Source organism: Anas acuta, chromosome 24, assembly GCF_963932015.1.
Source record: "Anas acuta chromosome 24, bAnaAcu1.1, whole genome shotgun sequence".
In the NCBI taxonomy this organism is placed as follows: domain Eukaryota; kingdom Metazoa; phylum Chordata; class Aves; order Anseriformes; family Anatidae; genus Anas; species Anas acuta.
Genome location: NC_089002.1, coordinates 2246926 through 2273299, shown reverse-complemented (window position 1 = coordinate 2273299; position 26374 = coordinate 2246926). Strand labels below are relative to the sequence as shown.

At 57.2% G+C, this 26374-nt stretch overlaps 1 protein-coding gene across 1 annotated transcript in view; it reads left to right on the top strand.

Annotated features, from left to right (window-relative positions):
* GRM4 (glutamate metabotropic receptor 4) overlaps positions 1-23379 on the top strand; it is a 43808-nt gene extending 20429 nt beyond the window's left edge. The window contains exons 4-11 of the mRNA XM_068659952.1: positions 6277-6412; positions 8327-8481; positions 8821-8961; positions 12736-12936; positions 13675-13811; positions 14253-15188; positions 20520-20766; positions 22460-23379. Coding sequence (XP_068516053.1) covers positions 6277-6412; positions 8327-8481; positions 8821-8961; positions 12736-12936; positions 13675-13811; positions 14253-15188; positions 20520-20766; positions 22460-22509 — 2003 coding nt within the window. The 3' untranslated portion in view covers positions 22510-23379. The remainder of the gene's footprint in view (positions 1-6276; positions 6413-8326; positions 8482-8820; positions 8962-12735; positions 12937-13674; positions 13812-14252; positions 15189-20519; positions 20767-22459) is intronic.
* The last annotated feature ends 2995 nt before the right edge of the window (positions 23380-26374 follow it).

Here is a 26374-nt window from a genome sequence, read left to right as displayed (position 1 = left end):
AGGGCTGCCCGGCTCCCTTTCATCTCGGAGGATTGCTGTTCTTCTGCAGTCAGCACTCAATTACTGCGTCTCACCGGAGGGCTGCTATTTGCTGCTGGCGTCTCCGCTCCCCAGCCAAATCCTCCGCTCAGCACCCAGCACGGAGCTGGAAATTTTTTCGTGGCACGGTGCCTGCTCCGGGGCTGGATCTGCAGCCTGGGCTTCGGGTGAACCCGTTCCTGCTCTGAGGCTGGTGGCTTTTCTGTCCCCTCTGGGGCTCAAGCTGAGCATCTACCTCCACAGCGTGGCTCAGGAAAGGTCCCCGGCATCCTGAGACCAGAACCAGCCTGGTTATACCCATCCCTTGCTCATGTGGGTCTGGCTGCAGCCACTTTTCCTATCCCAGCATTTTCCTTGTGCTGTGTGTGGGATGGGGACAGGGAGCGTCCACGAGCCCCCCACCGGTGGGGACAAGCTCAGCGAGGGACAGGTCTGCTCACTGGGGCTCTGGTGCCATCGCTGCTTTGGGTCTCCAGACTCCTTCAGGCTCCGCAGAGGCTGAAGTCATGTTTCCTGGGCTGCTTTCTATTTATTCCACCTCTCTCTGCCTCTTTTCGCTACGGTCAATACCGTGTGCTATAATGCAGCCAGGAGGGAGGCAGGCAGGATGCCAGGCTCTCCTCTGGCTCCAAACAGCCTCGTGCCTCAGTTTCCCCACCTAAAATAACCTTCTCTGCCCTCAGGCTCTCTGCTGCTGCGTGCAAAGGACCCCACACGCTGGGACTGGGGAAAGCCAGGGCCAGACTGGGAGCACTGGGCACGGCTGGGAAAAAACCTCCCTGCAGATCCAGGGCTTGGGGAGCATTTGCTGCCTGAAATCTGCCTGTAAATACCACTGACACCACCTCTTAACTCCACTCCTTGTTTTCATGGCCCACAGGAAGCCCTTTGTGTGCTGGAAGAGAAGAGCGAGGCAGGACGGAGAGGTTGGGGTCAGGGCGCGCGCACGGCTCTGGCTCGGAGCCTGACTCTGGGGTTTGGCAGCAGCCCACGCTGGTGGCTGGTCCCTCACATTTTTGGAGCACGCTGGGCCCTGTCCTGTCCACGATGCGGTGACACACGGCAGGACGATGGCCCCAGGGGGGCCGTGAGGGGTGAAGCAGAGCACGTTTCTCTTCTCCATGTTGTGGGCTTGGGTTAGGAGGGAGGAGATAAATGGTTATGGTACATGAGGTAAATGAAGGGAGGAGTGCTGCTTTTGGGATCGATCTGTCACTTCCAGGCCCAGCTCGTGGGGTTGTGTGATGGGTGAGGGTCTCTGCAGAGTGATGCTCACAGTAGGCTGGGGGAAGATGGTGAAATCTGGTTCTAAAGCCCTAAAATCCCACAGTCTGCTGGCTCTTCCCAGCTCCAGGCTGGAGCAGGGTGAGGGGGAAGGAGGCGCAGCACTGGGGGGCTGCCCAAGCAGGGGGTCTTTGGCAGAAGCTCCTTCCCATGGGCACAGTCTGTGGGGTTGGTACCTAAGGGAGAAACCTGGACTCCAAACACAGAGCACAAATTCAGTTGTCTCACTGCCCAGAGGAGTTGAACCTCGCGGTGCCGTTGCACCACAGCACTGCCTCCCCGGGCTCCCGATCGGAGCAGAGCGCAGCCTTGCCTTTTTTCCCCCCTTTCTTTTTCCCCTGTTGCAAATTTATTAATTACTGATTTAGCCTGGCAACGCAGGCAGTTGAAAAGCAGGCGCAAATTGCTCAGATTCATAATGTCTGATGAGATTTCAAAGCACTAAAGAGCAGCAATTGAACCCGTTCCAGGGATGAGGCTGGCAGCGAGTGCCAGGAGCCTCCAGTGACGGAGGCTCGATGCGATGTGACGTGTGCCGGGAACCCGGGCTGTGCGAGGAGGACCAGCCACCGAGCTTGTGGGACAGGGCTCCAAAAATGTGGGGTTTGGGGGGCTGTCACTGCTCCCTGCTTTGTGTTCCCAGGAGGGCTGTGGTTTGATGCCCGTCTCGCAGTGAAGTGCTGGAGTTGTTGCTGAGATCTTGCTGCTCTCGAGGACGCACTGGGGCTGGCTTGGGGTGACAGAAATAGGATGGTGTCCCCAGGTTCCCCCAGAAAGTGAGCTGGTAGCGGGGGTGCTACGACAACAGTGGGACTGGGAGCTGTGGGGCTGCCTCCATGCACGGGTGATCCGAGCATCGCTCTCGTTAGGGCTCTGCCACAACGAGGGAGGGATTAGAGCTGCCTGTAATGAGGAGCTGGGGGGGTGCCTTGCTGATGCTGCCCTGCTCGGCTGACTTGTGCACGGGAATTTGTCCCCATCACCCTCCTGTCCCCAGCCCTGCCTGTCTGCGGGTACCCACAAGCCAGGGGAGATGTCCCCAAAGTGCAAATCCTCCCGTGGCCGCAGCATTGAGGGTGGGTGGACGCGTGGACAGCGCCTGCCCTCACCCCGTGCTCCCCGGTGAGACCAAAGCCATCCCCGCTGCCAGGAGCTTTGCCTCCACGAGGGCACGGAGACGTGCCCCTAATGACTTCTCCTCTAATGAGTCAGGTCCTCGGGGCTTTGAAGTGGCATGGATAATGAGTCCTAGGGCAGGGAAGTGCAGCCACTGACTCGCCAATTAAAGACTCTGGGCTTGGAAACCTCATTTAAACGGCCTCATTTGCGAAGGGGAGGCTGGGGAGCGCACAGCGTGGGGTGGGCATGTGCTGGGGTGCGGCTGGGTCAGGGGTGGGTGCTCCCCGCTGCTCCGTGCAATGTTTTGGGTGTGGGCACAGGGACCTGCCGGGTGTTCCCAGTGGCAATTGGGCTTGCTGGGAGCGGGAGCAGCCAGAGGTGCCCGGACTTGGCCTCCTGCCCCTGCTTGGCTGCGGGTTTGCAGCATCCCCGCGTGTCCCCGTGCCAAGCTAGCGTGGGGCTGCTGCAGCCTCCTGCCAAGCTTACAAAACGCCACCGCAGCTGGGCTGTGCACGGCCCCATCCCCTCCTCGGGCTGCACAGGGAGCAATTCCCAGCTGGGTGGGGGGCTGTGCGCGTCCCTGTTTGCAGCGTGGCTGCATCAGCCCCCACTGCTCCAACCCGAGGTGTTTGCACAGTGCTCCGCAGCCGCCAGCTCTGCAGGGAGCCCGGGCAAAGCGCTCCCTGATTGATGGTGTATGTTAGCGACAGCAAAAGCTTATTATCTACCTGCAATCAAGAGGGCACTTGAGCGCTGCGCTTCCCAGAGCAGCTGCGCTCCCACCGAGCCCATAATGGTGGAGATTAAACCCTGACCTGTGTTTGACAACACGCGTTAACCCTGCCGCAGCGAGGAGAGTCCCCGGGCGAGCGGCTGGCAGCAGCGTGGGGACGCCGGGAGGGGACATGAGCAGGGGGGACACGGCCACGTGTTTGGGGACCGCGTGGGCTGCGCTCTGCTCGGGGAGGGCTTTGCCCACGGGGCTGCTTTGCACTGCTGGGCTGGGCGCACGGGGCTGCTGCACGTTTGTTGCAGTTTTGCTCCTGGGGACGAAGAGAGACCCCTGGGCGTTCGGCTCCTGGTGTTCAGATGGGTGGCCCCACAGCCATCCTGTTGCTTGTGCCGTTTTTGGGGCTGTTTCTTGCTGCAGGAGCTCTGCACCCCTCGGTGCTGCCCATCAGCAGGATACCATCTAGTGCTTGAGCATCCTTAAACCGGGTGCCTACCTCTGAGCATCTCCAGGCTGTGGGGTGCTTCCCCAGGCTCCGTGCACCTCTCCGGCTCTCTCCCAAAGCTGGGGGAGAAAAGGAGCTCAGCTCCTGCCTCCTCCCTGGCCCCGGGGTCCCGGAGCGGTGCTGTGCCATCCTGGCGGAGGAGGGAGAGCGGCTGCTGCCTCCCAGTCCCCACCTCATCTCTTTAATTTCTTGCTCCAAAGGAGTGTTCTGACTAAAGGCAGTGTTGTGGAGGTAGCGGGAGCACCGCCTGGCAAATCCCCCTCCCTGCCGCAGTGCCGGGGGGCCATGAATAATGCAGGTGCTAAAAGCTGGGGCTGCTGGAGGTGAGCGGGGTGGCACTGAGCTGCTCCCTCCCCCTGCTCCACTGGACTTCTCCCAGACCATTAATTAGGAAGCAAAACTGTATTTATTAATTGGCGTTGCCAGCATTTGCATGGGGGCAGGAGGAGGGCTCCCAGACCCTCTGGGGCTTTCACCTGGGCTGCTTTTGTGTTGCTATTTTTAAGTAAGGAGAGCCCCAATTAGCTTTAGTAAACTGGAGGAGCTGCAGACACCAGTGTCCATCCTTAGGGCAGTTTTCCTGCTGCATCCAGCCGGCTCGCTGGGCTTCCCTCCTCGCTTTTCCCTCCTGCTGGCCTGGCTGCATCCCGCTCGCATGCTCCGTGCTCTCCAGCCGCTGCGGTAATAAGGTCCTCATTACGCCCTAATTGGCCGTATCCTTTTTTTTTTTTGGTTACATTCCTCGTTAGTTTGATTTAACAGAGCTGCTGCGTAACTCAGCCACTTCTGAATTGCTATCGATTTAGTCTCCTTTCTTATTTATTTATGGGCCCATCTCTTGCGCCACCTCCTCATCCCATGCGTACAAGCAGCGAGCCCTTGGCCGGCGCTCACCTGGCGGCAGCGTTTGTCTGAGCAGCGTGGATGCTCAGAGCTGCTGCCTGGGGAAAAAAAGGGCAATAAATGTGTGGGGGCGACCCCCCGCTGCTGCTGCACTGGCAAAATCCCAAAGCTGGCTTTGTTCTGGCCCTGCTGGGAAGGGAGCGGGGCTGCAGATGCTGGGCACGCGCCACGGCCCCCCCGTGGCCCTGTGCTGCTCATGTGTGTGCTCAGATGGAGGAACAGGCAGCTTGCCTGTGGGATGCTCGTTACTGGGAACCTCGTTACTGGGGGCCTTGTTACTGGAGGCCTCGTTACTGGGAGCCTCACGGTGTTGGCACACGGTGGCACGGTGCCACACCGTCCCCAGCGCTGTCACGTGCGTGCGCCCGCCTGCCTGCCCGCGCCGGGGCTCCTGGAAGGCTCTGGTGTTTGCAAACTGCTGCTTTGGTTGGATTTTTTCCTCTTATTGCTATGGAAACTGTAATTAAGCCGCACTGGCTGCGTAGCCCGAGCCACCGTCTCAGCCTGGCCCCGCGTGCCCCAGGCAGGGATGTGCCGGTCCCGCCGGCACCGCCTGCTGCTGCCCGCCGCGCCGGGCCGAGCTGTCTGTCCGGCAGTCTGTTCATCCAGCTCCCTCCTCTCCATCCATCTGGCTCCCCAGATGGGAAACAAACATCAGATTGGCCCGGTTTCTTACCGGAGGGGGAAAAAAATAAAATAAAAAGTCTCCGTGGTTTGGCTGCGCTGGGAGGCAGCCCCTCTCTCGGTCTTTGGGCTACAAGGGGCAAACCGACCCCATTGTGCCCCAGCCCTGCTGGAGGGAGTGAAGCCTCCTCTCCTGGAGGCCTCCGGCTCGTGGCCTCTCCCTGTGCTCCTCCTGCTCCTCTCCAGTGCCGTAATTGTAATCGGGGGACTCTCAGCCCGCCTGTTAATTGCTCTGACCTTTGCTTAAGCGGGGATCTTTTAGTGGCAGGTGAGGCATCAGCCGTGTCATTTACTATGCAAATTGAGACCATCAATTACATCCAGAAGGTCCTGCAATGTTTAATTTTCTCTCTCATCTCTTTCTTTATTGGCATCTGCAAAAACGTTGGAGCAGGAGGGCCCTGGCTTTGCTGAGCTGGAGGCTGGGAGCCCGGCAGCCGTGCGCAGGGACTCGTCCAGCTGCCAGCTTCCCTCTGTCTCTTTTAATTTTAATTAGCTGATTTTGCAACCATCCCATGGCTGCCTTGGGGATCAGCCTGGGAGGCTTCTCCCCAGCCTGGCAGAAAGCACCTGGGGGTCCCTGGGTGTGCACCTGGGGAAGGAGAGGAGTGGGGCTGGGGAGCTTGGCTGCAGGGAAGGGAATAAAACTCCCTGCGGGGCTGTGCTGCTGCTGTCCCGAGGCTGAGGGACTCCGCCAGGGCTGTGGCACATCCACGATTCTCCCCAGGGGCCGTTTCATCCAGTATTTGCCCGTTGCACAAGCAGAGCCCTTTGCACAACCCAGCCCTGGGTGCTGGGAAGGGGAGGGTCCCATGGGGGGGTCTGTGCCCCCCGTGCTCCCCGTGCTCCCCCCAGGCTTGGTGCAGCCATCGCAGGACGTGCTCCAAGCGTGGGGTGGCTCTGGGGGGGACCTGGGGAGTGTCAGCACCCCCTGGTGCGACTGGGTGAAGGCAAGGGGTGGGGGGCACGGGGTGGGAGCTGGGGTCTCAGTGCCGGCTGCTCTGTGCCTCAGGGGGGGTGTGCGTGGCTCAATCCGTCAAGATCCCCCGGGAGCCCAAGCCGGGAGAGTTCGACAAGATCATCCGCCGCCTCCTGGAGACCTCCCACGCGCGGGCCGTCATCATCTTCGCTAACGAAGACGACATCAGGTGCGGAGGGGCCGGCCGGGCCGCCAGGGGAGGCTGGGGGGTGCCCGACACGTGCTGTGTGTGTGTCGCTGGCCGGGACGTGGGACACGGGCTGCTGGTGGCAGGAGGTGGGCGCTGTGTTGGGAGCACCCGGCTGGGGCTGCAGCGTGGCACAGACCTGTCTGCAGCGGGGACCACCTGAGCTGACTTGGAACTGGCCACCTGGTGGGTTTTTGCCATGGGACACCAGCAAAATGGGGCGCAAAGGGGGAAAAATCTGCTTTCTGTTGGCTTTGGGAGCCCCTGCTGTCACCCCCCGGGTGCTTCACGCTGCTCATGGGCTGTGCCAGAGCTCGCGGGGTGCCTCCTCCAGGCTCTGCTGTGCCGTGCAGCCTCAGCCCCTCAGTGCAGACCTGGGGGGGGCCTTTTGGGGACCCCTCCCCACACACCCGTGCTGCCCACTGGGTCTGCAGCCACTCCTGGAGGCAATGAGCAGCTCCACGAGTGCAGCAACATCTTGCAGCTCCTGTTGTTCGTGGAGCAGAGTGATTCAGATGGAGATACCCTTGATTTCCTAAGTATCTAATTTATTAATCAGCAAACATTATGTAAATGTGGGTAAACTGCGATTTTAAATCAGTTTACATCAGATGTGCAAATGCTGCGAGTTTTTTTTTTTCCTTCCTTAATAGAAATGTCTGCAAACGTGACATTTACACGGCTGTGTATTGAGAAACAGGGGATTTACCTTGCTGTGTAAATGGCAAGCCCCATTAACTGGCGTTTGTAAGCATTTACCCATCCAAACAGGATAATATCCCATGAAGATTGCTTTCCATACACCGGCTTGCACAGGGGTGAGCGTGGGTTTAGCCGTGGCACAGGCACGGCCGCGATGCCCACCCCGATGCCAGCTCCACCTGCAGAGCCCCGACCCCGACTGCTTGCCCCGGCCCTGCAGGGCTGAGCCACGGAGCAGGATGGGGCCGGGATGTTTTGCTGAAATCTGTGCCCTGCTCCGTGGTGGGATGTGTCAGGAGCTTGGGGCAGCCCTGGGTGAGCGTGGAGCACCCCGTGTGGCTCCCTGCAGGCTTGCTAGCCCAGGAACGACTGCCTCTTCCCATCTCATCGCCTCTCTGCTCTGTGTGCGTGTTTTTTTTTTTTTTTTTTTTTTTTTTTTTTCGTTATTACGTGCTTTGAGCACCATCTGGGCTTGAAGGGATCAGCTCCCGATGTCGGGGGTGACTCACAAACCCATAAACCTGCCTCCTTGCTGCAACTGGAGACGAAGCCGCCCTGGGGACCCGCACACGAACCCGAGGGGACGGCGAGCCCCAGGGAAAAGCGAGCGGATGGTCGGATCCGGGAGAGGTCCCCTCTGCCTCTGGGGACATCCTGAGCTGGCTGGCACCAGCAGAGCATGCAGACGCATGCAGCCGAGTGCCTGGCTGCCGCGAGAGGTGCTCAGTGGGACAGGCACCATCTCCAGCTCCCCACCGCTGCTCGGCTGCACGACCGGCACCAGTACAGCCCAGTTCAGCTCTCGCCAGGGCACTGGCAGTGCTGGCTGCCTCTCTGCCGCTGTTTTCCACGCTGCCTGGAGCTGAGAGCACGCAAACTCTCCAGTGCCGCTGCTTTTCCTGCCTGCTGCAGCATAACCTGATTTCTTTTTTTCCTAATGTTGGGTAATTAAGGGAGAAATTCAATTACCAGTCAGCAAATATGCAAATAGAGTGGGAGAAGCAGCCTCCGTGCCTAGGCTGGGGAGGACGGAGGGTGCGGGAGCTGAGCAGCGTGGTTCGCTCTCGTACCCTGCGCACGGTGCCTGGGGGATGCCAACGGCACCGAGCCCTGCTCCCACCCCATGCTGTTTTGGGGACACGGGCACAAAGCTGGTGTCCTGACCCGCTCAGCGCCTGCTGCTTCTCTCCACAGGAGGGTGCTGGAGGCAGCCAAAAGGGCGAACCAAACAGGACATTTCATCTGGATGGGCTCGGACAGCTGGGGCTCCAAAATCGCCCCGGTGCTGCACCTGGAGGAGGTGGCCGAGGGCTCCGTCACCATCCTGCCCAAGCGGGTCTCTGTCAAAGGTAAGTGGCTGTGCTGGGGGGTTCGCTCAGCTCCCCCCTGGGTTGGCTGTCCCCCCCCCCGTGGCATCCCTTAACCACAAGGTTTTGGCTATCACAGGCTCAGCATTTTCCAGGGGGTTGTCCCCAGGGGGGTTCAACCTGGGGTGCTGCCAGCCTGCAGCCACCCTTGCTTTGCCTGGGGGGGAGCTCGGGCACAAACCCACCACAATCCCTCTATTCCCAAAACCCAGTTACCCATGGGCCCCTTCCTTCCCCTCTGCCCTTTGGGGCCACGCTGAGCATCTCCCCGCCAGCCCAGAGGCTCACAGCCCCCCTCCGTCCCCTCTTCCCCCTGGGCAGGTTTCGACCGCTACTTCTCCAGCAGGACGCTGGACAACAACCGCCGAAACATCTGGTTTGCTGAGTTTTGGGAGGAAAACTTCCACTGCAAGCTGAGCCGGCACGCGCTGAAGAAGGGCAGCAGCATCAAGAAGTGCACCAGTAAGGAGTGTGGGGATGCTGCGGGCACGAAAGCCAGGAGGGAGTGATGCTCCAGAAATGCTCTTGCCCGTCCCCGTGTGCTGTCTGTGATTTAGGAGACGCGGAGTGTGCTGGGTTTGGGTGTGTGTGAGGCACGGTCCCTGCGCAGAGCTCCCAGGGCTGCTCCCTCTCTCGCACGTTTCTTGTACAGCTCCCTTCCCTTGGCCCCGTTACCTGCAGGCACAAAGCCACCCAGATTTGGGCTGGATTCTGCATTATTTAGCGGCATTTGGATAACTGCCTCTCTCTCATCTCATGCTTGGCAGACGCACCGCTGTCCTGTGAAAGTCACGGAGCCGCTGGTGCCTCCTCATTCCTTTGCAAACAGCTCCAGTCTAACCCAGCTGAGGTGTCCTTGTTCCTCTCCGGGTAGGGAATGGGGCACCCTTGGGTGCTCCAGCCCCAGCAGAGCCCAGCTCAAGCCTCCTGGCCTCCTCCTTAAAACCCGTCGGGTGTTTTTAGCCACTTCCAGCTAAAAGCAGGCTTGTCGGGATTAACGCGGTGACCAAGGCGAGCCGGGGATCTGTCTGGCTGACAGCGCTGCTGCTGAGGTGCTGCTTGGAGGCTCGAGGAGGTGACGTTTGCTGAGAGATGGGAGCGATTTGCTGCCTGCCTGGCACCGGCTGAAGAACGATAACGCCACGGCGGCTGGCAGGCTGCGAGGCAGCGGGACGTGGGGACATTTGCACGTCCCCCCCTGCCCCCTCGAGAGGGACTTGGGCACAAGCTGTGCCTGGGAAGTTGGATTGGGAAGGGGCTGATTTTTTAATCCCCTTTCACCGCTGTGGACTGGCAGGATGGTGCTTGTACATCCTCACCCTTGGAGGCAACCCCCAAACGATCTGACCTGGGGGCATCTCTTGGGTTTGGCAAGGGGTTTCGCACACCGCGGCATCCCTCAGGAGCCTTGTGCCTGATGCACAGGGTTCAGCAAGCCAAAAGGGCAGCAAGAAAACTTGCCCGTGCCCAAACTCTCGGGTATCTGAGAGCCCCCTGCTTGTTCCTGATTGCATCAGGAAATCCCCAGCGCCGGGAGATGCATGAGGAGGTCCTGCAAAGCGCTGATGGCTTCATCTTCATAGCAACGTAGTGCTAAAACGAGCAATATTTCAAGCCTAAGGTATTAGTGGAGGCAGCTGAAACCATGACATGGCAAATGTCCTCGGAGCTGTCTTTAGATTATCGGAATTTGTCAGGAAATAAATTATCTCCTGAATATTTGCTTGGCAGATTAACAGAGAGGGGAAATAATGTGGGACCTGGAGTGAGCAGCCTGCCTGCATGGTGCCGTGCGTGCCGGCTTTGCGAGATTTATGCAAATGCCCCACGTAGGGTGGTTTTGTAGGAGTTATGTGGGTTTTCTCCATGAGCTTCCCGTTTGGGTAGAACACAAAATGCACTGGGAAATGCCAGCTCTTAGTGCTTTGCATCCCAAAACGGGAAGCCCAAAGCTCCCTCACCAAACAGGAGAGGGTTTGATTTTCCTTCTGTGCTTGCAGTTCCTCATATTCTTTTCCTTGGTTTGCTCCTCTCTGCCCAATATTTTTTATTTTTATGTTTTGTGGGACTGGCAGTTCTCCAGCACAGTCTGTCCCAGCTGGGCCAACAGGGGAGGATTTGCCCCATTTACGTGTTTGTTAAGGTGAAGAAAGGCTGCTGGTGGGTAGGGCTGGGCAGAGATGGGGGATGCCTCTGCGTTCCTTAAAACCCACAGCTTCTCCAAACCGGCACCTCCAGCTTTGGTGCTGAAGTGCCCAGGGGCTCGTGGGGCTCTGGGGGCAACTGGGAGGCAACATCACCCGAATTTTCTCTGGAGCAGAACTGGGAGTGGTTTGGATTCACTCTGCTGAAAGCCAATGCTGGTGATGGGATTGGAGTTGCTGCTGATCCTGTCTCACCCCGCTGGAGCAGATAGCCACTGCCGTCCTCAGAGGGATGCCCGTGAAGGCTCCTCGAGTGCTTGAGAATTAATTACCAGCCCTGCAGAACGATGCACGACCCTGCTATTATAATCAGCGGGGTCACATCCCTTTTGCAGCCCTAATCTACTGAGAGTTTCACGGAGATTTATTGTCTCCGCATTGGGAACGTGCCGTCACGAGCCTCAGCATCCTGCTCCCCCTCGTCCCCTCTCCACGCCAGCCTAATTCCTGCTGCCGTGGGTGGGCTCCTGGGGGCAGCAGCAGGGCTGGGATGCCCCCAGGGGCTCGGTGCCTGTGTGCAGTCTGTAACACCCTTTTTTTTAACGGGTAATTATCTTGACAAGACAGAGTGGCTTGTCTGCGCGCTGAGATGAATGCGGGGAAGGGCCCCAAGTTGAGGGAGAAGATTAATAGCCCCTGTCAATAACGTGGAAGAAAGGATAACTTGACGGGTTTCGCATGAGTAATCTCCACGTAGTCCAAAAGCATTTTTATAACTTTGAAGGATGGGCTATAAATTCCCCTCCTTGATATCATCTTTTCTTGTTGGTCAGTTCGCTATCAATTTGCCTTAGTGTGCTGTCGGCTGCGCCTCTGCGTCCGGCCCGGGGACTTGGGGGATGCTGTCCTGCCCGCTTGGAGGAGCCAGGATTAATTCTGGATGCCCTCAGATAGCTTTCGAGGATGCTCGTACCTCTTTTGGAGGAGGCTCAAGCTTTTGGGGAAGCTCTTCAATCTGCTGCCACTGAAGGAGAGGTGCCCTGCGGGCACCCATCCATGCCACAGAGGTTTTGGCTCCCTGAAGCAGCATCACCCCATGGCAGATACTTTCTTGGCTGTAATTAACAGCGTGCTACATTAATCGGTGTCTTTTGCTAAATGATGAACACGTTTCCAGCCCCATTAAGGGTGGTTACGACAGGAGAGACAGGCAGCTGTTGCTGGTAATTATCGTGTCCTTGCAGCATCCTGCAAACGGGGCCAGCCGGGGCTGGGGGGTCTGCGGGGAGCCAGGCTGGTGGGGGGGACACGAGGGGCACAGAGTGGGGGGGACTTCGGGAACCTGGCAGGGGACGTGCAGCTGGTGTTGGGGATTGCCTTGGGGGTCCCTTGGTGCTGCTGGTGGAGCCCAGTGGGTGGGAGCACCCAGCGAGATGAAGGAGGGCAGCAGTGGGGTGAGGGTGGGATGGGAATCACAGCCCAGCTGGGCGCCAGCCCTGGGAGCTGCTGAGCACATCCCAGTAACGTGGGGTGTCCCGTGGCACTGGGATGGGACATCCTGAGGGCTCTCACCCCCAAGCCATGTTTTGCCAGCCCCCACGTGCTCAGAACCAAGTTGCAGGGAGGAGATGGGGATGTTTTCCCCGTGGGTGTTTCCTGGCTGCGCACCGCACCCCTCCTGCCCCGTGAGCCCAGCTCAAGTACCCGAAACACCCCTTGAGGTGTGCCCAGAGGGGCTGGGGGAGAACCTCAGCTGGGAACCTCAGCATCCCCAGCAGCACCTCCCAGCCCCTCTGGACCAGGGACGCTGGCAGCAGGATTTCAGCTGGAGGCCAGGCTTGAGGCTGAGCCCTGCAGCGCAAACGCAGCCGCTGCCTTGGGCTGGCACCAGGAATTACAGCTGCAGTGTGGGTTTTGGGGTGGTCTGGGGAAGAGTTTGGGGTGGTTTGAGACACGTTTCTGCCCTGGTGCTCCTCCTTGGGGGATGGCTGGGTGGTGTAAGCTTCCCACTGGGAAAGAGGCTGCCTGATGGGTTTGTAATTTTGGGGATGGAGTTTGGGTGGCGGCAGCCCTGCTCTCGGTGTGTTTGCAGACAGGGAGCGGATCGGCCAGGACTCCTCGTACGAGCAGGAGGGCAAGGTGCAGTTCGTCATCGACGCCGTCTACGCCATGGGGCACGCTCTGCACAACATGCACAAGAACCTGTGTCCTGGCAAGGTGGGGCTGTGCCCCAGGATGGACCCGGTGGACGGCGTGGAGCTGCTCAAGTACATCCGCAACGTCAACTTCTCAGGTCTGTCCGTACCTGGGGCTGGGGGGAGTCACTCCTGCTGGGCTGGGTGTCCGGGGCTGTCCCTCACCGTGGGCACCCAGGCAGCAGCACCCACAATTTACTGCTGGAGCAGCAGGTCCTGCCTGCTCCCCGTGCTGCCGCCTGGCACCGTGGCTGGCACAGGTCCCTCAGCACCACTCTGCTGTGCCCTTGTCTGTCCTCAGATCTCTGGAAACGCATCTTTTCCTCTGCTCTATCTCTTTAATAAACATTCTCTGTCTTGTCCTCCTTATTACTTCTATTTATCTCCTCTCTGTGATCTCCTCTGCAGTGTCTCTTTTATTTATTTTTCCCTCCCGCTTGATTTTTCTCTTCCCTCCTTTTATTAGTATTTATCCGTTGATTTAACATTAAAGCTGCTTTCCCCCCCCTTTCTTAAAAAAAGCAGTGCAACGGCCGGTGTAACAGCACACTGCGCGTGGCCTCGCAGCGAGCTGCGGCTCCTGGTGGGGGCCGGTGGGTTGGTCCCCATAGGGGATCCCCGTGCCAGCTCAGGTGTGGGCTTGGTTTTGTTTTCCATAATTCCTTCCTCCACCCCGTGCTCATGCTGGCACCGTTCTGGCAGCTTGCTGAAGCTGGCAGCAGTCCCAGCAGCGAGAAGCCCCACGCCGAGGGGGAGTGTTGGGCCCTTGGGTGCTGTCACCCAGGGCACAGCGTGGTGCTGGGCGCTCCGGGTGCTGAGCCCTCCGTCACTTGCAGGCATTGCTGGGACTCCGGTGACCTTCAATGAGAACGGAGACGCGCCGGGGCGTTACGACATCTACCAGTACCAGATCAGGAACTCCACTCCTGAGTACAAAGTCATCGGGCAATGGACCGACCACCTCCACCTGAAGGTACGGCTGGGGCTGGCTGCGTCCCGTCCCCGGGGAGGGAATGTCCCACGGTATTTCCCGTTCACCCATCCTGTAGGAAACTCACCTGAGACTCAAGGATGTGATTTTAGGCAGCCAGACCTGGGGGTGTCAGGGGCATGCGTGTGTGGTTCAGCCACGGTGACGTGCCACCAGCGTGTGTGGCCATGCCCTGCTGGCACGGGGCCGCTGGGTGTCCGACTCCACAGCTCTGATAAGGGAAGGAGAAGCAAAAGCAGAGCAGAGGGGCTGTGCTTCGGGTGTCTGATGTTGAATCCCCCACGTTTCCCAAAAGGCTGATGGGGAGCTTCTGCACTCCCCTCTCTCCATGCTGGGTAGGGCTGGGGGTGCACTGATGGGGCGAGGGGATGCATCCACGCCTGGCTTGAGCATCAGTGGGGTCGGTGCCGTCTCACCCCGCAGGTGGAGAACATGCTGTGGCCCGGGGGTGGGAGCCAGCTCCCCAGCTCCATCTGCAGCCTGCCCTGCAAGCCAGGCGAGAGGAAGAAGCTGGTGAAGGGCATCCCCTGCTGCTGGCACTGCGAGCGCTGCGATGGCTACCAGTACCAGCTGGATGAGTTCCACTGCAAGAGGTGCCACTTCAACGAGCGCCCCAACGAGAACCACACCAGCTGCACGCCCATCCCCATCATCAAGCTGGAGTGGAGCTCGCCCTGGGCCGTGGTGCCCGTCTTCATCGCCATCGTGGGCATCATCGCCACCCTCTTCGTGGTGGTCACCTTCGTGCGCTACAACGATACGCCCATCGTCAAGGCGTCGGGGCGGGAGCTCAGCTACGTCCTGTTGACGGGCATCTTCCTCTGCTATGCCACCACCTTCCTCATGATCGCCGAGCCCGACCTGAGCACCTGCTCCTTGCGCCGCATCTTCCTCGGGCTCGGCATGAGCATCAGCTACGCCGCCCTGCTCACCAAGACCAACCGCATCTACCGCATCTTCGAGCAGGGCAAGAAGTCGGTGAGTGCTCCCCGGTTCATCAGCCCCGCTTCCCAGCTGGTCATCACCTTCAGCCTCATCTCGCTGCAGCTCGTGGGTGTCTGCATCTGGTTCATCGTGGACCCGTCCCACTCTGTCATTGACTACGAGGACCAGCGGACTACAAACCCCCACTTTGCTCGGGGCATCCTCAAATGTGACATTTCGGACCTCTCCCTCATCTGTTTGCTTGGGTACAGCATGCTTCTCATGGTCACCTGCACTGTGTATGCTATTAAGACCCGCGGGGTCCCGGAGACCTTTAACGAAGCCAAACCCATTGGGTTCACCATGTACACTACTTGCATTGTGTGGTTAGCCTTCATCCCTATATTTTTTGGGACGTCGCAGTCGGCAGAAAAGGTAAGGAGGGGAGCGGTTTGGCTGGTGGCCCCATGGGCTGCCAGGAAGGGGGCTGCGAGGGGCTGGCGTGTCCTGAGCCAGGAGGGGTGCTGCTCTGCGGCCCTGCCGCTTGGAAATTGTGGTGAGAAGCATTGATTTGAAACCTCTTGCTCCACGAGGGAGCAGAGGCTCCTGCCTCCAACCCTTCGCTCTTGCCTTTCCTTTTCCAGATTTTTTTTTTTTGTGTGTGTGTGTCTTTCCTCCCTCTCCCTTCCCTGTCTTTCCTGGTTCATTTCCTCTCTCCCTCCCATTTTCTGTGTCCTGTTATCCCTACTGCCCCTCCCTGAGCAGGGCTGGTAGAAGTGAGCTGCTGCTGGGTGGAGGGGATGTGTTCCTGGGGCAGCTGGGGCCCACGTGGCCATATCCAGGACCCCAGTGTCATTGGCACCATGGACAAGAAACCCTGAGGAGTACCCAGCCAGCTGCTTGCCCTTGTGCCACATGGAGAGATGGAGATGCTCTTGGAAATCCCAGAGAGCTGGGGGCAAGGGAAAGGGAGGAGAAGGCTCCTGAGCTATTCCCCTCTTTCCCTGGGGCACCCGGCAGCCTTCTCACTCAATTTGCTGCAATTTTAATTAATACCTGAGTTTGGCAACACAGCACCCACAACGAATTCCTCGGTGTGGCTACAGCACAGAAGGCGAGGGGACCTGCAGCGGGGCGCAGCAAGGATCTGTCCTGGAAGGCTGTGCTGTCCCTGGGGGCTTTGGGGAGCCCCTGCTCCTCGCGACCTGCTGCAGCTCCGAGTCCTGCTTGTGTAGACGAGCACAGGGTGGACAATCCCAGCAGTGGATCCGTGCTGGGAACCCACCAGTCTGTCTGCCTCCCTCCCTGTCCCCAGCTGCCCGTGCTGGGCGCAGAGCGTGCTGCCGGTGCCAGTACCCATGGGAGCAGGGCCAGCCCAGATGAAACGTGTGCTCAAGTGAGAATGAGTGAGAACAAAGGAAAAAAAATCTCATGAATGAGACCAAAATCGCCTTTGCCTGCCAGACAAAATGAGAATCGAGAACCGCATTTATGTTAAATGCGAGCAGCTCGTGCCTGCCAGCCTGGCACTGCCTGTGACACACAAACCTTGGTGCTGCTATTCCTGAAAATCCCTGGCATCGACATCCTCGGGGTGACCACCACTCGGATTCCCCCTCTGGACCCATTGCAACTGGGGTAATTCCCCCTCGAGTGTGTCCACATCGATGCCGAGCTGCTGAAGCTGTGGATTTTGGAAACCCCTATTGTAAGAGGGTTGGCTTGCTGGCAAAGACCAGGCGGCTTTTTGGTGTGGACACCAGAGTTTCACTCGTCCTGGAGAGCTGCTTCTGCTCAGAGCATCAAACTCTGAGAGCCTGAGTCTGTACACAAACCTTGAGCCTTGTCTCAACCAAAAAATCTCTGCCAAGCCAGCCTGCTCTAGCCAGAAGTGTGAAGGAGAATTAAAGGAAATAAATGGAGCCTTTTGCAGCATTTCCATTTTGATGAGATGGCAGGGGAGATACTAACAAGAAAGCAGGTTTTTTAAGAAATTATTGCAAAACAAAAGCTCCCTTAAAGCCACCTTAATGTGCTCGGCATACTGTGGGTAATAAAGATGGAAATGATAATGATTGTAGATTATGCGCAAGGTTGCTCACCTCTTCACTGCAGCTTGTCATGGGATAATTTAGGGCTGCCGAAAGCTGGCTGTCAAGTAGCAATTCGACAATAGGCTGTGCCTCACTTCGGGGGCTTGTAATGTGCAGGGCTTCTCTGTTATTAGGCTGCTAACAAGCTGATTAGAGGCGGAAAAAGTGATGTTCCCAGCTCCCCTTGGACACAGTGCTCTTTCTCAGTGTTTGCTGCTGCTGTGGCGGCCGCTGAGCAGTCCCAGGAGGGGCTGGCAGCGTTTTGGCTCGGCACAAGGACGTCCTGCTGGGGGGGTGCCGGCTTGGAGCATCCCCAGGACAGGCCACAGAGATGGACGAGCCCAGAGGGGCAGATGCAGGAATCGGGTGTTTGCTTGCTGCCGGCCTTGATGCTTTAGCTGCTGGTTCGTGGTCTTGGGGAGAAAAAGGTGCAAAAGGTGGTGTTGTGCAGCCTGTGCAGAGGCTCTGGCTTGGAGCACGTTGCTGGGATGAGAATTCGGGGTGTTTGCAGTGGCACAGCCCTATAGCAGTGCTGGCATTGCCCGGGGTGCTCAGCAGGGCTCAGCAGGAGCCCCCTCCTCTGCCCTGGTCCTGCAGGGACTTGGGCCCCACGGGGGGCTCAACACACCCTGGGGACAAGCTGGGAGCTCTGCCTGGGGCCCTGTTGTCCTCACGGAGCACGGCAGGCGTTTGCTTGAGGCTGGGGGATGGCACGGGGCAGCCCCACAGCACCCAGCAGCGCCCAGCACCTCGGCACGACCCCCGTGGCCAAGGCTGCCTTGTGGCGGGGGGCAGCAGGATGAAAATCTCCATTTTTCTGGCATTTCCCTTCACCTTGTGCCTACAACTTTGCATGGAGGTGGCATATGATTATAACAAGTCCCCCAAGCCTTTGCTCAGAAAGAACCTCTTATCCCTGCCGATCCCGGCGGATTACAGAAATAGCAATAACCGAGGATCTAAAGAAAGAGACAATTTCCTGCACTGATAAGGCAGCAGCCGAACAGCGGTGTCATTGTCTGGTTCCCTGTTTATCACATTTGCTTTCAGCGAGGGAGAGAGGACAAATGAGAAGTGTCCAGAGGTTTGCTTAGCACTGCTGGGGAAGGGACGAGGGGGTTTTCCCTTCCCCGGCACCCCCCGAAAATGCAGGAGTTGGTGCTTGCTCGGCTGCTTGCCCTGCTCGGTGCAGGAGCAGCATCCTGAGTCAGAAATGGGCAGTGTCCTCTGCTCCTCACCTTGCCATGGGGCATCAGATCCTGCCGAGGCAGAGATGTCGCGGCCTCTGTCACCGCTGCTCACGCTTCAGGGGGCTCTGGAGGCTGCTCGAGTGCCATTAACGGGGGCACAGCGGGGCCCTGGGCTCGAAGCTAATTATGGGAGTGGGAACTGAAACCGTGAGAAACGGTCATTTTCTGGTCTATCGAGAGGTTAACGGTGCTTCCTAGTCGTGTTTGGACTCCAGGCTAAAAATATTCCTCTGTGAGCCAAAAAGGGGCTTGCCAAAAAGTGCCCCTGACGTGGTGCAGAGCTGGCGGTGCTACCAAAAACAGGTGGTTTGGCGCCAGCTACCAAAACAGGGCAGTTTCTGCCGAATGGCTCAATGGGCTGGAGGTAGCTGTGGTGGTCCTGGGAGACCCCAGATGTGCTGGGGGGGTCCGGGGGTCTTGGCAGAGGGAAGCCCCCAGCTGCGCTGGGGATGTGGCCCCAGCAGGGAGCGTGCACGGGGATGTCAGGTGTGAGCTCAGCTGCTTCCCCTCTCCATCGAAACGCCTCTGAGCCTCGAGGCATGGGTGGGAGTCTGCAGAGGCAGAAAATATGGGAACTGCGAAGCGAGGATCCTCCAAAAGGCATCTGCTGAGGAGCAGGAGTGTGGGGGGGAGGCGGGGGGCTGCTGAGCCTCGGCTGTGCCCCACAGCGGGGTTGGGGGCGTTGTGCCGAGCTTTGCTGGTCCCCAAGGCAGGGGTTGGGGGACCTGGAGCTGGTGTCCCCCTGCTGCCCTCGTTGCCAGTGAGCCTGGCCCTGGGTGCTTGCAGAAAAGTCTGGAGAGCTTCAGCCAAAAAAAGAATTCAGCCAAGAAGAGAAGCAAGGGGTTGGGGGGAAGGAGAAAAAAGAGAGAGAAAGAGAAAGAGGAGATATTCTGGCACAAAGAGCTGTTTTGACTTTTCCTGATGAAGTGACATTTTTATTTCTAAAATCTGCCTAACTTGACTCTGTGTGCATATAGAGAGAAGGTGGAACAAACAAACCAGCGCATGTGACAGCAATAGGTTTTATTCTGGGGACAAACCAAACTTCTTGGCTGACTCAGACTGAGCTTTGTTGCTTTTTTTCTTTTGGGTCAGGTCGGAACACTCCGAGGGCTGTGTGTTTGCTTTTGAAGGGGGAGAACAAAGCGAAATGTTTCTCTGTGTGGTTGCGCCCAGGTCCTGCAGGCCCTGGGGTGGGACAAAGCCCAGGCCAGGAGCTGTGGGTTCCCTCCAGCTCTCACTGCCAGGACAGAGCTGCCTCCGTGCACCTTGTCCCTGCAGACCCTGGGTGCTCCTCTGTGCTCAGCTTCTGCCCTCAGTCACCTTTTTGCTCCACTGACTCCAGGAAAGGAGCCTGAGTTTAAATGCATGCAGCGGGGGAGCTGGGGGCACCAAATCCCACCCAAGGAATAACTCCAGAAGAAACCCCGGACACCAAGCAGCTATGGGATAACGTTCAGAAACTGCTTTCAGCCTCCTTGTTAGCAATCTGTGAATCCGCCCCGGCACCTGAGCGCAGCTGGAATAAAAAATAACGGTGTGTGCACAGGCACGAGGAGACCCCGAGCCCTCTCCCTGCCCTGCCACGTGCGCCACGAGCTGCGGGAGGGGATGCTGGAGGGGACAGGGCCTGGGGCTGGGAGCGGGGATGCTGGCGGAGAGAGGATGGGCGAGAGGTGGGGATGGGAGGAGGGAGGGGGTCCCTTCGCCTCCTGTTGCTGCCTGCTTCAGATGCCCCCGGCTTGCGAGGAGACTGCCAAGTGCTTTCCGTAGAAAAATGGATTATTCTACAGTCAGATTAATGGGCTTTCATTTCGCAAAACATCTGTCACTGTTAGTCCTGGACAGTGAGCGTGAAATTAGTTTTGACTGCAGAAAGGCAGCGTCGGTGTGTAATATGTGACTTACATGACAACGGTCCGGGAGCCAGCTGGGGAACGGGGATTACCTGCTGGAAGGGGACGGGGGTGCACGGGATGCTCCGTGGCCGTGGTGTCCTCGCTGTGCCCATCACCACGGCGTTGGAGCTCCTGCCCTGCAGCTGGCGGGGCGTGCTGTGGGTGCTGGGGAGCAGAGGGAAGGTCAAGAGGGAGCTTGGCCCCTGTCCCTGGGGATGTCTGTAAGCTGGGAGGCCAGCAGCTTGCTGGGGGCTTGGTGCAGGGAGGCTGTGCCGGGGTCCCAAAATGCGGGTCGGGCACCAACGTGGTATTTCCCCATGTTTGCAGTTGTGGAAACAGCAAAAGCAGAGCAGCAGGCTTCTCTGAGCCTGATGTTTAAGATCCAATCCTGCCCAAATGTCCATTCCTGCCTCCCCACTCCATTTATTTAACCCCAAGGTTGCGCAGTCCCTGCTCCTCTCCTCCTTCCCCAGCTGATCATTTCCCCCCTCATCCTAGTGAGCTGAGTGCCCTTGTGTCTTGCAGATGTACATCCAGACCACGACGCTCACCATCTCGGTGAGTCTGAGTGCCTCCGTGTCCCTGGGCATGCTCTACATGCCCAAGGTGTACATCATCCTCTTCCACCCGGAGCAGAACGTCCCCAAGCGCAAGCGGAGCCTGAAGGCGGTGGTCACGGCGGCCACCATGTCCAACAAGTTCTCCCAGAAGGGAGGCTTCCGCCCCAACGGGGAGGCCAAATCAGAGCTGTGCGAAAATCTGGAAACACAAGGTAAGGTAATGTGGCTCCTGGTGGGGGGAGTGGGTCCTGCCTGGAAGCCCAAAGTCCTGGCTGGCCGGCGGGCTGCAGCTGGGCTGTCCGGTGCTGCATGGGCTCAGGTGATGCTGGCATCACGGGGAGCTGTCAGATGCCCCCTGCCATCCTCCAGCAGTGGGAAGGGGAGGGTGGTGGGCTCTGGTTATCTGCAATGGGAGAGCAGCTGTCCTGTCCACTGGCAGGGCAGATTTCCCCTCTGTTAATTTATTTGCACCCAAGAACCGTATTTTTTCATCACCACGTGGGTGAGACAGGATGTGTCGTGCCTACTCCCTCCATATGGGAAATGCTGATGGGTGGCTGGAATGGGAAATCACAGAATCATTACGATTGGAAAAGCCCTCCAAAATCATGTGGTCCAACTATCCCCCTGCCACCACTGTCCCCACTGAACCATGTCCCCAGGCACCAGCCCCAACCTCTCCTTGAGCCCCCCCAGGGGCGGTGACTCCCCCACCTCCCTGGGCAACCCGTCCCAGTGCCTGACTGTGCTGCAGGCAGTTCCTCTCTGCTGCACTCAGCATCTTTCTCCCCCTCAGGACCTGTAGCAGGAGCCCCCGAGGCTCATACGTGCTGGGAGCAGGGAGAGCTGAGCCTCCTGTCTGCCGCATCTCCGGCTCGGATGTGTCTCGCATAGGGATTACGGGAGCTGGGTGTGCGGTGGCGTGCCAAGGCTGCAAGCTGGGCACAGCATCGCTGCCAGGGTGGGAGGCACGGAGGGTCTGTTCTTCACTCTGTCACTGGTGGGTCACGGATCCTGAAATAAACAGCAGAATAAATAATTCACGGGGCTTTGATATGGGCAGCTTGGCTACGAAAACATTGCAGCTAACAAATAGCTCTGTCAGCTCTAATTTCGTATGGCCGATCTAATTGTTAGCTGGGAAACCCAGGCTGCAATCTCCAGCAAGGTTCATTTGTCAGCGAGGCACCGAGGTGGACGCAGAGCGCTGGGAGGGGGAGCTGCTGGCGTCTTCGCTCTCCCGTGTGGATGGTGGAGCCCACTGGGCTTGTAAAGGATGCATTTGTGCTGCTTGTGGTGTCCTGACCTCTGTATCTCACCCCATGTCCTTGGCTGGAGGTGTCTGTGTGCCTGCTGAGCCCCGTGGTCTGCGGGGACCTGGTGGCAAGGTCTCTTCAGAGCATCATGCCCAGAGCACCGAGAGGAGCCAGGGTGCTGCAAGCTGCTGCCACCTCCTCTCCCTGACCTGTGGCTGCCACTAAAAGCAAGGGACACAAAGGCAGCAGCACAGCCCTGCAGGGAGCAGGAGGAGTTATTGTTATCTGGCATTTTCCTGGCTCTGCTGGGCTCATGAAGGTCTGGGGCAAGAGGAGGTGTTGGGAGTGTGGAGCGTCTGTGGGTTTGTCCGGCTTGAGGGAAGGGAATGGGAATATGAGGGTGCATCCCGGGGGTCGTGGCACTTCCCGGGGTCTCTCTTCATGGCAATCTAGGGGCTCAGCTCCTCTGGCACGGCTCAGGGTCCTTAGAGGGACTGTCCCCGGTGCCAAGGCTGGCTGGATCCACGAGCAAACACCAGGCCGTGTCCCCACCAGCATCTCCCTGGCCAGATGGGGGGCACGGGATGGGAGCCAGAAAGAGCGGGCAGGTTTTGTCACCCATACATGCGAGGCTTGTCTCTCTTTCCAGCGCTGGCTACCAAACAGACCTACGTCAGCTACAGCAACCACGCGATTTAACTCCAGGGATCGCAACCGCCTGGCATGGAGGGAGGCTGCGGCTGCCGCGGAGCGGGAGGGAGCTGAGCTGCATCCCTCGTGGCACCGCGCTGCAGGGGACTGGGATGGGACAGGGAGGTGGCAGCGGGGTCCTGCTCCTGGACGGGCTGGGGGCAGAGCTCCTGGGGATGATGATGTTCAACAGCAGCAAAAAAAAACAATCAACAACAAATAAATAATCAAAAGAAATCACCGACCACCGTGACGATGCATGCCTCCCCACGGAGGAAGAGGAACAGTTGAGCAGGGGGGGATGAAATGTGGGGAAGAGCTGATGGACTGCAGCAAGGCTTTGTTTATTTTTTCTGTATCTTGGCAAAAAAAAAAAAAAAGAAAAAACAAGAAAACAAAAAACGACCCAACATTTTCCCTTTTCTGGAATTTGTGAGATTGTTTGTGGTTGTGCAGCACCTTCTGGTTTCTTTCTTTTTTTTAAAAAAAAAATTATCCCTCATTTTCTTTTGTTCCTGTATTCCTCTGTCACTCTTCACTCTCCCTTATCCTACCAAATTCTATATGTTGCAAAAAGGAAAAATAAATAAAAAATACGTAAAATTTAAATAAAAAAAGAGACAACGAAATAAAATAAAATAAAACCTAGACTGTGTTCAAAGTGCTGATTTCTATAGGTGGTTAATTAATGTACGTGATGATCATATGGATTGAAATATGTCTGCTTTATGTACTGACCAGTCAAAAAAAAAAACAAAAAAAAAAGAAAAAATACAAAGTTCAGTGCCTGGATGTTTATGAATTATTCGATGACTGTGTAGAGCATGATCATTTTTATACGAGGAGATTTCTAATAAAAGACCATGGTTTTGCACTCGGCGTTTGCTGTCTCTTGGTGCCTGTTCAGTCCAGCCCCCAGGAGGTGACTTGGTTTCGGACAGCGGGGAAGGTTCTGGTGGCTGAGCGCTCCCAGGGGGGGGCTCAGCACCCTTCCCCTCCATGCGGGTCCTTGCGAGGGGCCAGGACAAGGCCAGAAGAAGAGCTCAGCACCACGCTGGCACAGCGTGTCAGGGCTCGTGCTCAGTGCTTGGGGCAGAATCGGGCAGAAAGGGCTGAGTCCTTTGTGTTTGCTCTTCCCCCAGGTGTGGGTTGAGGCTGGAGGATGGCACAGTGCAAAGGAAGGGATTTCCTCTTCTTTTCTCCCTTTAGAGGCAGGGCCAGCTCCACCATCCTCATCAAGACTCACATGGGTTAATTAGGGAGTCACCAGCTAACGAGAGCAGCCCTGCCCTGCCTGCTTACCCCAGGCTCCAGCCTGCCTCTTGGGACAGCACAGCCCGGTGCACAGGGTAGGTGGCTGTTCTCAGCCTTGCTTTTGCCTGTTTTGGGGAGGTTTTGGTGTGGTTTGCTGGTGGTGTCCATGTCCCTGTGCTGTGGGAAGACACTCGGAAAGGGGTGACTCTGCTTGTTTACTGCAGTGTAAGGAGAGATAGGTCCAAGCTTCTCTTTTCACTTGAGGGCAAATGAGAGGTGGGCGAAGGAGGCAGGAAAAGCTGCTGCTGGCCCAGAGAGCTGGGCTGGTTCTGGTTTTTTTTGAGCAGCTTGCTGGGTGCTCTGCAGTGACATTGGAGCTGTTTGTGGTGTCCCAACCTCAGAAGCAGCAGGGATTTCTTCCCATCTCTTTACGTGTGTTCCTACCAGTGCAAAATACCCATGTATTCCCTGTCTGAGCTCAGGAGAAGCTATCGCACTGTTTTGCATGTTTCTAGACCTATTTGTGTATTAACTGCAGCCCCACAGTCTGTGCCTCTGGCTGTGCGCCCCGGGGAGGGGAGGTCTTGGTGACAGTCCAAGTACTGCAGGGACCTTCAGCTATCAATCAGTGCAAGGGAACCAAGCCTGTCCCTGCTGATGCAGGGAGGACAGAGCAGGGCTTGAAGGCAGGAGTTAAAGAAGAAGAAGAAATATAATGAAACGCCTGAAACTTTCATAAGATCACACTTGTCAAAAGAGCTTCTCAGGAGGAAGAACTGCTCCATTCCCACTGCGTTCATCACTGTCGGATCAGATGTGAAATGCTGCCTGGTTCACAGGGCTCCCAGAAAACCCAAGTCGATGTCTCTGGTGCCATTCCTAGCTTTGTTACTGCTCTGCTGTTTTTACAAGCAGCCTTCCACCCCAAGCTCTTCCTGACAATGACTGAAAAGGCTGATTCCACTTTAATTACAGCATTCCCCTTCCCCCCCTTGCAGCTCCTATGAGGAGGGATGCTCTGAGCCCTCCAGAGAGGCTGTGGCCAGGGAATGACCGTGCTGCCACCCAGCAGATCCTCCAGGCTTGTCTGTGCTCTGGTGGTCTGTGGAGGGACACAGGGCACAGCACGAGCAGTGGCCCCAGGAGCTATGGCTTGGTGTGAGAGGTGGTGGGGTCTGGGATGGTGCTTCCCAAGGGGGCACCTTTGATGCTTGGAGAAGAAGTCACTTGGCCAAATCTTTATTATAGTTTCAAGTAGACTCATGTTCCCCTCTTGCATCAGGTCCTATTTAAGCGCAATAGCTACCCTGATTTCCCGATGGATCTGATGGAGTTTTAAATCAAGAGAGTCCTCATGTGGGTACTTATTTTGGTGTAAGTGTGCTTTACAGTGATTCAATCTTATTCTTTACAGACTTTAGCTTAAATATTATAAAGAGGCTCTTAAGTAGATATGCAAAATATTTGTACAAAGCCAACCTCACTGGTCTTGGAACAGAATTTTAATTGGCCCCATTTTTATCAGCTCCAACCTACCCCTACTGGCACTGTGTCCATGTGCTGGCAGAGCTGCATCCCTCCCAGGGCTGGATGTGTTTCAGTGGCGGATGCAGTGACCTCTGAACATGGTTGGTTAATTTGGTATGGCATTTCCTGATACAGTGCCGTTTAATTCTAGACACTTATTTGATTATGAAAGCTAATTAAAAGGGAGCAGTCTATAAGCAATTGAGATGGACTTAGAGTGACACAGACCTAGGCAGGCTCTGGTGCTGCTATCTGCAGGGAGGTGATAGCTGCTGCTGTTGGGGCAGGTTTGGGAGCTGGTTGGCATCTCTTAGGATTGAGTTTCAGCTTTGCTTAACGTGTTTGAGGGCAAGAGGAGCAGAGTAGATACTGAGTGATCTGGTGGGGGAATTCCTAGGTTTTGGCACTTGATGTAAATTTTTAATAAGGTGCTTGTACCAAAATCTGTGCTGTTGTTCTCCTCTTGTCCTTCGCAGCTTAAAAGCACTTACCTGTTTTTTCCCTTATTCTCGTGAAGGACTGCTGAATTTAAATGACAATAACTGCTTGAGTTCCCCAAGCGGTTCGCCTGTACATTTCTTCCCTTTTAATGGCACGCTGAGAAGTGGGGCAGAAAACCTGCTGTAGCACCAACTCCAAGGTTCTCCTGCTCGTATCTCCCCCACTCAGCTGTGATGGGGATTTCCTTTCCTGAGCTCCCCCTTGTTCCTGGGAGCTTTTGGGGCCCCACCACCCCGGCAGTGGTGCATTGGGTCCCGTTGTGTGTGTGTGTGTGCGTGCACGTCCCCAGCCTGTATGTGAGGCAGCAGCGTGGAGCCTGTCATTAACTCTGTTCTGTGAGAGGCAAATTACAGACTCTAGTGACACAATTAGGCCAACTCTATAGGAAACGGAAAAAATAAAATCAAATCGCTTCTCTGTAGATTTCTCAGTCTCATCTCTTGCTCCCCAACCACTCGGGTTTGGAGCCCGTCTGTCAATGCCACAGAGATCCCCTGAGTAAAGAAATCTGGAGCAAGGGGATGCGAGGAGCAGGGCTGGAGCAGGCAGGTGGAGGATGGAGCTCGAGTGGTTCCTCCCTTGCTCCATGACA